At 44.4% G+C, this 10,050-nt stretch overlaps 1 protein-coding gene across 2 annotated transcripts in view; it reads left to right on the top strand.

Annotated features, from left to right (window-relative positions):
* The first annotated feature begins 947 nt into the window (after nt 1-947).
* Nucleotides 948-10,050, top strand: part of MEIS1 (Meis homeobox 1) — a 123,408-nt gene continuing 114,305 nt past the window's right edge. The window contains exons 1-6 of one of the 2 annotated variants that reach the window (XM_019549159.1): nt 948-1,759; nt 3,531-3,757; nt 5,643-5,784; nt 6,232-6,282; nt 7,029-7,079; nt 8,423-8,569. In XM_019549159.1, the coding sequence (XP_019404704.1) occupies nt 1,748-1,759; nt 3,531-3,757; nt 5,643-5,784; nt 6,232-6,282; nt 7,029-7,079; nt 8,423-8,569 (630 nt within the window). In that variant the 5' untranslated portion in view covers nt 948-1,747. The remainder of the gene's footprint in view (nt 1,760-3,530; nt 3,758-5,642; nt 5,785-6,231; nt 6,283-7,028; nt 7,080-8,422; nt 8,570-10,050) is intronic. The other variant, XM_019549157.1, reaches the window with a different exon arrangement.

Here is a 10,050-nt window from a genome sequence, read left to right as displayed (position 1 = left end):
GTGTGTGTGTGTGTGTGTGTGTGTGTGTGTGTGTGTGTAAGGACCCAGCGGCGGATCATCTGGCCGCAGCCCCGAGCCATACTTGGAGAAGGAAAGCTGCGTGTGCGTGTGCATCCGTGTGCGGCTCGGAGAAGAAAGGATGTGCGAGACGTAACCCTGCTCCTCTCGGCTCCCCAGCACTGGGGCAGCAAGCTGGGAGCCTCTGCCATAGGCGCGTCTCTCCTGTCCCCATCCCCAAAACCAGTGCTCCAGACGCTTGGGATGTAAGGGGGGGCAGGGACACGCACACAGACACAAACATAGGATTCCTCCCAACACACACCTTCCATAGGATTTATCCCAGCACACACATACATAAACACACAAACACACACCCCTTGCTCAGGACTCCTCCGACACACGCACCCCCTCCCCCTGCACAGGATTCCTCCCAGCACCCACACACCCACACACACCCCTTACATAGGATTTCTCCCATCACCCGTACACACACACACCCTGTGCAGGATTTTTCCCACCACACACACAACCCCCCCCCCTTGCAAAGGATCTCGCACCCCCGCCTTGCATAGGTTTTCTCCCACTACACGCACACAGACACACATCCACCCCCCTTGCATAGGATTTCACTCACCCCCCCCCACCCCCTTGCATGGGATTTCTCCCACCAAACACACACACAAAACCCCTTACACAGGATTTCACCTCCCCCCCCGCCTCTTGCATAGGTTTTCTCCCAACACACACTCACACAGAGACACCCCTTGCACGGGATTTCTCCCACCACACACACACACGGCCGGGCCGGGGGCGCGCGGGGCTGGGCTCGGCGCGGCTCGGCTCGGCGCTAATTGCAGCTGCTCTCTCCGCCAGCTCCGCCGCTCGCGTCTCGCCCAACCCACCCCTGCGCTGGGAGCGCAGTTGCTGCAGCCCAGTGCATTGTGTAAGACGCGACCTGTTATGGCCACCACTACTTCCGGGTTCCAGCATTCTGGTCCAAATCCACCTCTCCGCCTGTGCAACACACACTTTACACACGCACGGGGGACTGGCAGCAGGCAGCATCGATCGTGGCTCCTTTAAGACAAACTCAGACAGACATTTTTTTAACCCTCTTCCTCTAGCCTCTCCAGTTGCAGCACTTGCAAAGGGGGGAGAGAGAGCGGGAGCGAGAGCTGATTAGGAATTAGGACTGATTCAAGGGGAAAAAAAGCCAGCGCTTTAGACCTTTATGCATTTGAATATTAACATTTGAGGTGTCCTGACCAGTGGAAGCACACACAGCGGATCGTCATCATTCATTCACCACCTTGACAACCTCGCCTTTGATTGACAGCTGGAGTGGCAAAAAGCCATGAGACTTGGTAGTTGGGTTTGAGGGGCACTTTTTAAAAAAAAAAAAAAAAACTGATTTGGGGAAAGGATATTTGCTTTCTCCCCGCTGCTGTCTTGGAAACGAGAGGGCGAGAGTGAGAGAGAGAGAGAGAGAAAGAAAGAAAGAAAGAGAAGGAGGGAGAGTTTGTTTTTTTTATATTTTTTTATTTTATTTTTTTAATGCTGAATTATTGTATCGCTTCTCTGAGATCCAGCAAGCTGAAGATTTTACTCCATTGCTCCCATTGCTGGCGACGCTAAGGGATTTTGGCAAATTTTTTGGGTGGGGGGGGAGTTTGCGTTTGTTTCTTTTCACACTGGCCTTAAAGAGGATATATTAGAAGTTGAAGTAGGAAGGGAGCAAGCCAGGCCGATGGCGCAAAGGGTACGTATGAAACAACAAATTTGGAATTAAAATGTGAAATAATATTGAAACGTGGCCGACACGCTGCGAAAAAGTTTTTTTTCTTTTTTCTTTTTTTTTTTTGCCTCCTCTTTGGATCAGAGACACACAGCGGTGTCCTGATGGGAGAGGATTTATTAGTTATACTTGTAGACTTAAAACCTGTTTATGTTGACATTTTCTTGCTTCTATCAATGTCTGTGACAGACATCTTATTGAAAAGGCAAGCTTTCTCTGTATTAATGACATTATCGTATGCAACTGCAGGTATAAGCTTTGTTTTTATTAGTTTTACAGATAAAGTCCTAACAATGCCTTTTTAAAACTCGCCAGGGCTTAAAATATTTTAAGATCTGCATGTCTTTGAACATCTTGCTATGGTAGTGATGATATGCACCGTCGCTTTTTAAAAAGATAACTTGCAACTTGGAGTAAACATAACTTTTTTTGCCATCACAACTGTGCAGGGCTGCAGTCTGAACTCTCTTTTGGCCAAGTTGCCTATTTAAATTGGAGTTAGACATAAAGAGCATGCACTTTATGAATTTATTATGATTAGACAGTGCTGTTTTGGATGCAATGCTAATTTTTTTTTTATTTCTCGAGACTTACCACTTGAATTGAGGACTGGGGGAAATGGTTGGGAGGGATCACCCCAGCCTAGCGAAGAGAGTTTTTAAAAGAAAGCAAGGTCCAGAAGTACAATTGCTTGCATAATTTGTGTTTTGTCCCCCGAGTACTCTTTGTGAAAGAAAGTTACTGTACTGACAAACTTGCCTTGACTTTTTCAGTTCAGCTAAGTGTCAGCCTTTTTTAAAGCTATTTCTTCACGCCTTTGCTTTCCATAGACTAGAAGTGGCAGTCCCTTCTTCTGCATCCGAGCCACTTTAACTTTCGGTTCTTAAATCTTTCACAAAGAAAACCCTTCACATGAAATTCAGAATTTCCAGCAGCCCAATGCAAACGTTTGCAGCATTTTGACCTTAGAGTGTGTAGAAGAGCTGGGAGTCCCAGATCTCCCCTCTTTTGCTATTTAAACTTTGACATAGGAAATGATCATTGATACATGGGAGCCAGACTTCTGATCAGGAGGAAAGTTTACGACGGTGTACCTTAAAATGAATAACTGCTTCAGCTGACAACCTTTTTTCCCCCTCCACATGGGAGTGGCAGAATTTGAAATTCTGCGGCAATAATTAGAGACGTGGCTCAGCCTTTGCTGGAGCATGCAAGCCAGTGTTGAAGAGGGATTTTTGTTGTTGTTGTTAAATAGAGCTGAATTGGCCATTTAAATCCGAGCAAGTGCCCTCCACTCTGGAAGCTGGCACACAGGCGCAGAAAAATACCTTGAATAAGAAGCCCGCATTTATTCACGTGTTAATAATAGGTGTCCTCGTTTTAACTTCTGCTGTAGAGGCAGGCTGAACCAGGCAACTTCTCAGCGGTGCCCTAATGTATTTATTTGGAGCGTCCGCCCAAAGAAACCTCGGTTACTTCCCCTTCTGCTTTGCTCCGGGATGCTTTTGAAGGATCCTGAATGCATGCATTTTAAAGGCCTATTGGAGCATTGTCTCTTTTTTTTAAGAACTCTCTTCCCTTATTATTTGGGGGCTGCTTTGTTTTGGGATCCTAGGTCTAGCACTGCCCGGTCCCATTTCAGGCGACAGCCCCCTTCTTATAGCCTTGCATCTCCCCGCTTGAACCTCCAGCTACGACTGGCCTTCTGACCCTTTTTTTCCTGTCTGTCATGCAGTACGACGATATACCCCATTACGGTGGGATGGATGGAGTAGGGATCCCCACCACCATGTATGGGGATCCTCATGCCGCCAGGTCAATGCAGCCTGTTCACCATCTGAATCACGGGCCTCCGCTGCACTCTCATCAATACCCGCACACAGCTCACACCAACGCCATGCCCCCCAGCATGGGCTCCTCTGTCAATGACGCTTTAAAGAGAGATAAAGATGCCATTTATGGGTAGGTACAGCTGGCATCAGGTTTATTAGTCGAGATGTTCTTATTCCCTTCTTTCCCTAGCTGATGAAGGCAGAGTAAAGCCATTGAACCTCAGACAGTAGGTAAATGCTTGGGACCCATGATAATTGCATGCAAATTTTAGGGTGTTTTTTTTTCCCTCCCCCTCCCTCTTTGCCTTGCTTTACTCTGGACGAGAAAATGTTCCATAAAGAAGATTTACTTTCCAAAGAGCTCGGACTGTGTACGAAGTTTCACAGAAGTATGGCTCAAGTTAAAATATGATAACTTGCCTTATTTGTGTGTGTGTGAGAGAGAGAGAGAGAGGGAGAGAGACTGTGCGTGTATGCTCTCCCTTGTATGGAAAGCAACTTAGTTTCCTAAATGTAGTCTCCTTTGGCTCGATCACAACTTTTAAACAGAAAAGCTCGCCAAGCTTCGAGCTGAAAGAAAATCGGTCATTAACGCTGGGATCCAAAGGGGGGGGGGGTGAGATTTCCATGGTGCAATCTGTTTTGGGAAGTAAATCTTTGCAAAGAGTTTAGAAGTAAAGATACTTTGAATTGTTCCCCGCTGAACCAAACTTTTAGCTTTATTAATATATAATGCGCTGTGGGGGAGCACATATACGGGTTGTTTCTTTGCGCGGTGTCCTGTTTATTGTTTTCCTAACAGCCTTTGGTACATCTCGGTGCCACGACTTAGAAAATAGTTTCTAGGCCATTGCAATGGGGTTTGATCTGTCGGGCTGATCAGGAGATGCCTTTAAATTTAATTTGCCGCGAATTAAGTTGAAGTCAACTTTCAGATCCCCTTTAAAATCTTGCTGGAAGGAGTTGGTTTTGTAGCAGAACCAGCCTCTCATCCTGTTTCTTTATCTGCTTATCACCAATCTGCAGGATTTGCTTAAACCCCTTTGTTCACAAGCCTCTCGAATAGGTATGAAACTCGGGGGGTGGGAGGGGGGAGAGGGAAAGTGAGCCCATATTGTTAGAAAGACCCTGAAAATTAGGGAAGGACCCGTGGAGCTCTTTAAGGAATTACTTAGAATTTCTCCCTGGGAGTTACTGAAGCTAGAGAGAAAAATCAGAGCACCTGGTAAATATATTTCCAGGTTCGATGCATTTAATGTTAAATATTAAAGGCATCTCCAGATCAGCTCAACTTGTGCAATAATCTGTGGGGAAGAAAAAGAAAAGAGGGGTGGGCAGCGCCTGTTAGGAGTAAGTGTGTTTGTGTGTGTGTGTGTAGGGGTGGGGGCGGAGAAGGCTGCCCCATCTCCAAGCGTGCTCAGGCGACTGAAGTTGGCTCATGTGGGGCGCTGGAGCACTTTGTGCTGCCCGGATGGGGGCAACTCATTAGCAGCTTAGCTGGCCTTCCAAGTTAGCAGCTCCCAGCTTGAACACTACCGAAGCAAAGGGGGATTTACACGTTCCGCATCCGACTCCAGAGAGCCGGGTGTCCCTCCACCCCCAACTCCTCATTCTGTCCCCGAGGAAGTTCTTCTTTCGCAGGGGAGTTTAAACCAACTAATCATAATCATAATACAAAAGTCATCATCCCACGAAATTAAAATAAAAACCAAGAGGAGAGGAAAGTTCATTCAAAATGGCTGCTGGAACCGCTTTGGTTTTATTCTTAGCAAATGTTAACAATTTCTCTGGCCAGATATGCTGAAGCGATCATCAGCCACAGTCCCATGGCTCAGGGCCTTCGACTTCAGGGCTCTCGGTTGCAGGGTAGGTGAGCGCTGCTGGGGGGTGGGGGTGGGGGTGCAGCCGGGGTGGAGGTGCTGGGCTCCGCTGAGAGATCACCTTGGTTGCTGCCCTGCCCGCACTGCTCTGGGACTAACCATTGTTTTGTCTGTGACTATTGTATTTTCTTTCAGACACCCCCTGTTCCCTCTTTTAGCACTGATTTTTGAGAAATGTGAATTAGCTACATGCACTCCCCGGGAGCCCGGGGTAGCGGGAGGCGATGTCTGCTCCTCAGAGTCTTTCAACGAAGACATAGCAGTGTTCGCCAAACAGGTCAGCACCGATCCATCTCGGGGAGGAAAAATAAGTGGAAGGCAAAAGAAAATGCCTAGCAAGGGGACAAGTCTCCGTTGACAAGCGAGGCAGGCTGCTAAAGTGGCCAAATAGCTCCGTGGTGTCATCCCAGTCAATTCATTAACATCTCTGCTATGTGTTTCTTTTTTTTTTTTTTTTCTTTTTTCTTTTTAACTTTGACTGTGGATCCGAGCTAGCTTACACATAACTGCTAAGATCTGGCCGGGTGTTTTTTTTTCCCCCGATGTATTTGATTCACTTGTTTTAAGTGTTTCTATGATGTACTAAATCTAGCAGTCAGAGCTTTGCACGAAAGGTTACATAATGGACCCGACAGTGTAATGAAGCAAGAAATAATAACGTCTGCTTTTTTCTGCTTCCATATTTCAAATCCTTTTTTTCCTCCTTCCCCTTTCTCATATTTAGATCCGAGCAGAGAAACCCCTCTTTTCCTCTAATCCTGAACTGGATAACTTGGTAAGAGTTCATAACGCTCCTTTTTTTTCTTTTTCTTTTAAATCATTCCTGGGTCTTTTGAGAGGTGGCTCGAAGCCTTGACAAGCGTTTGGGGTCTAAATCGAGCATTTCTCACGTGGATCTTTCTTGCTTGCTTTCTTAATTACAAGTAATACAGTGTAGCAGTTCTGTTTAAGTAAAATCACATAACGAGGTCCATAAAGAAAGCACCATCCCAAACGAGAGTTTGGGGTATTTATGGCAGTCTTTCCTGCCTAAGCAGAGCGTGGATTTATCTGCGACTACACCAGTGTATTTGAGGACTTTTAAACAGCTTTATGGGAAATGTAAACGAAGGCTATGGATGGAGATGCACCGTTTAACTACCTGACTAAAAATACGGTCTTCCCCCCCCTTAAGGATAAACAAATACTTTGCCTTTTCTTCGTAATATTTTTTTTTGTCCTGCTTTGCTGAACGAGGGGCCAACGATGTAGATTGCATTTTTAAGGAATTTTTTTTATGATCCGTATAATTTAGTTGCTTCATTGCAATAGGGTTTTTTTTTTTTTAACTCTAGATGGCTTCTTGTTAAACAGCGTACAAAGCCACTGCTATTAAGTTTTAGTGGTATTGCCATAAATCAAAACAACTTTTTATTTACTACTTTAAAAAGTCAAGTTATAGACTACAGCAGGGGCGGCTGGGGGGATATGTGCAGAAATGCAGGAATGAGATAGATACTCCTCTTGTTTGTATCTTTGCAGATGATTCAAGCCATACAAGTATTAAGGTTTCATCTGTTGGAATTAGAGAAGGTAATTTTTTCCCCCTCTCCTCCTCATACGTTTCAGTATTGCTGAAGTTCAGGCTTCTGGTAAATTTGCATAAATGTCTTTCTTTCTGGTAATTAGTGTCAAGACCAATCTTGGCGTCCATTTCTCTTCGCAGTTTAATTACAATTTCAGCCTCTAAAACCAGGCTCACAAACGCCCCGACATTGTAATACTTTGTTACAAAGTTCATTGTAATATTTTGCTGGCTGTGGATAAAGAATTGCAGTCTTGTGTGTGCCGCAAATGATATTCTGAATGATGTTTGTTTGTTATTTCAGCCCAGGCCGAGATTTTTTTTTAATCTTTTTTTTTTCCTTTGGTGGGGGGCGGGGGTGAAGGTACTTTGTTTGGTTTCAGTTAGTTTGGTCGGGATTTTTTTTTAAGAGCCATCTGCAGGTCAGAGGCAGGGCACAGATTATCCTGTAACATTTTGCTGAGACAAAGCAGAGTTGATAGTTGTGTCAGTTTCTTGTTTCTGTGCATATTGTACACCTCCAAGCGGAAGAAAGAGGATGCAGCCCCCGTGCAGTCTTTTTTTTTTTTTTTTTGCTTGCTCTTCTAAAAATCTCAGCAGCAATAATAATAATAATTCAATGTAATTCAAACGAACGTTTCATTGGAAGCCACACTCAGGTTGCCTGTGGATTTTAAAAATGTAATTGATAGCTGGCCAGCCAGAGAATTCCCTTTCTCCTAAAAATAAACATTTTGAGAGGTTTTAAAAGAGTTGAAAAGTTTCTTTAGAACCTCAGCCACTTTGTCGAGCCGTAAGAGGCAGGTTGTTCTCGCTGGACGTGAAATGTGTTAAAATATACCCATTAATAGTGGAAGCTCAAGTACAAGTATATCACAGTGACTCGGGATTTAAGGTCATGGATGCCTATAATGCATTTCAGCCGTGCATCCGCTTTAAAAAACAAACAAAAAAACCCCTTTTCTCTCTTCATACCCCTTTGGAAAAGGTTTATGATGAAATAACTGGATGAAATTAAATAGTTTACCTTAAATGTCACCCATACAGGTCACTTCTCTAATGGCCACAGCTCCGGGAGCAGATGAATTTAACACGGGTGTTGAATATGTTGTAGCCTGTGAATCATCTTGTCACTGTCAATTTTCTGGGATATCTCTATTTTGCGAGAAAAGAAAGTTATTCCTAATTCTGGATGCGTCTAGAGGTCTCCGGGGGATAATTGCAGTGTGTTTCCCCTATTTAGAACTTTTGATGTCACAAGGGGTTGGGGGGCTGGTTGATTGCACTTGTCAATTTCACTTATGTACTCCTGATTATATTTTCATTTTTTCTTACGTCTGTCATAATGTAGGTACACGAATTATGTGACAATTTCTGCCACCGGTATATTAGCTGTTTGAAAGGAAAAATGCCTATCGATTTGGTGATAGACGATAGAGAAGGCGGATCAAAATCAGACAGTGAAGACATAACAAGATCAGCAAATCTAACAGATCAGGTATGATCTCTCCAGGATTGCTCACGCTCAAATTTGTATGCAGATCGCTTGCTGGGTCACTACGTCTCCTTTTATTATTTGCATATGATTAAGACCCTTTTAGATAAATTTCCATCGAAATGAAAATTTTTGAATAATGTGGCTATTATTGCTTCATTAAGGCTTGCTCCCGGATTCGACCTGGCGAAATGAGCTTGTAAAAGCATTGCCTGCAAACTTGACCTGTTTCTTGTCGCTTTTAATTTTTGTCTTTATTTTATTTACCCTTTATCATAATAGAAGCGTTAGCCGCGAATCGGTGGCTTCTGGTTGCTTAGAAAGGGCTGGCTGGAGCCATTTACAAAAATAATAATAAAATCCGAGATAGGTGGTCCAGAGAAGACAGAGAGGGTTTGAAATCTAGCAAATACTGGCTATTTTCTTCCTGTCTCTACGGTTCATTAGTCTGTCTTGTCAGTTTTCCTTGGCCGAACGCTTTTAGACCTCAGTGAACATTGCTTTGTGCACAGGCCGCCTGCTGCAAGCGCGCCCATTTTATTTTCCTTAATAGAAAAATAAAACGAGACCAAGGTTTTAATTTATTTTCATTGATCTCGGAAGTTTTCAAACCGTCTCTTCAAAAATGCTGCTTTAGTGCCTTGTAGCATGTCTGTGTTAGAGAGGGGAGAGAGCCCCATGCTCGCCTGCTACACCCAGGGCCAGCTGGAGTGATGACTTTGCAAGCTTCCCCCACCCCCTTCCCTGGCTGATATTGTGATTTTTTTTTAATGGGAAGGTTTTGGGTTAATTCAAGAGGTTACCAAAGCTAGAGTAGGCTGCTGGAATATTTAGGCGCTTGGGAATCCTTAGGTTGAACTGTGTAGTGCTTTAAGTGTGTGTGTGTGTGTGTGTGTGTGTGTGTGTGTGTGTGTGTGTGTGTGTGTGTGTGTGTGTGTGTGTTGGGGGCAGGGGTCCTTTTCTTTTCTTTTCTCCCTTTGCTTTTTCCTTTGGTAGTGTTTGGCCGTGAAACCGCTCCCCCCCATAACTAAGAGCTGAAGTTATTTCTTCTATATGATCTGGTTCGTAAATACAGTCTTAAGAGTAATCAGGCTGACTCTGGAGGCTTCCTTTTGTTAAAGCAAAGCGCAGTCAAGCAGACAGGAGTTTCCTTAGCTGCTTTGCCATTATCAAGAACAGTGTCAACCAGGAATTATTTCACAGATTACTTACCTAAAGGTGCACTGCACTGCACTTCAGCTTCGGTATTACCCTAAATATTTCCCCCCTATGTACGGAAGACGCAAAGGCAGCCTGTTATTTATATCCTAGTGAAGGAGCAGGGTTTAACTTAACCTTCAAGAAACCCAGGGATTTGGGATTTAAAAAAAAATTAAGCTGAGAATGCAATAGTTTTCAATAGTTCTTAAAGGATAGCACGGCGCTCCTTCTGTCTGTCGGTCCGTCTAGTCCCCCTTGTCCATCTCAACTTTTCTTTCCACGAG

Source organism: Crocodylus porosus, unplaced genomic scaffold (assembly GCF_001723895.1).
Source record: "Crocodylus porosus isolate Cpor-Errol unplaced genomic scaffold, CroPor_comp1, whole genome shotgun sequence".
In the NCBI taxonomy this organism is placed as follows: domain Eukaryota; kingdom Metazoa; phylum Chordata; order Crocodylia; family Crocodylidae; genus Crocodylus; species Crocodylus porosus.
This window is presented reverse-complemented; position numbering and strand designations above follow the sequence as displayed.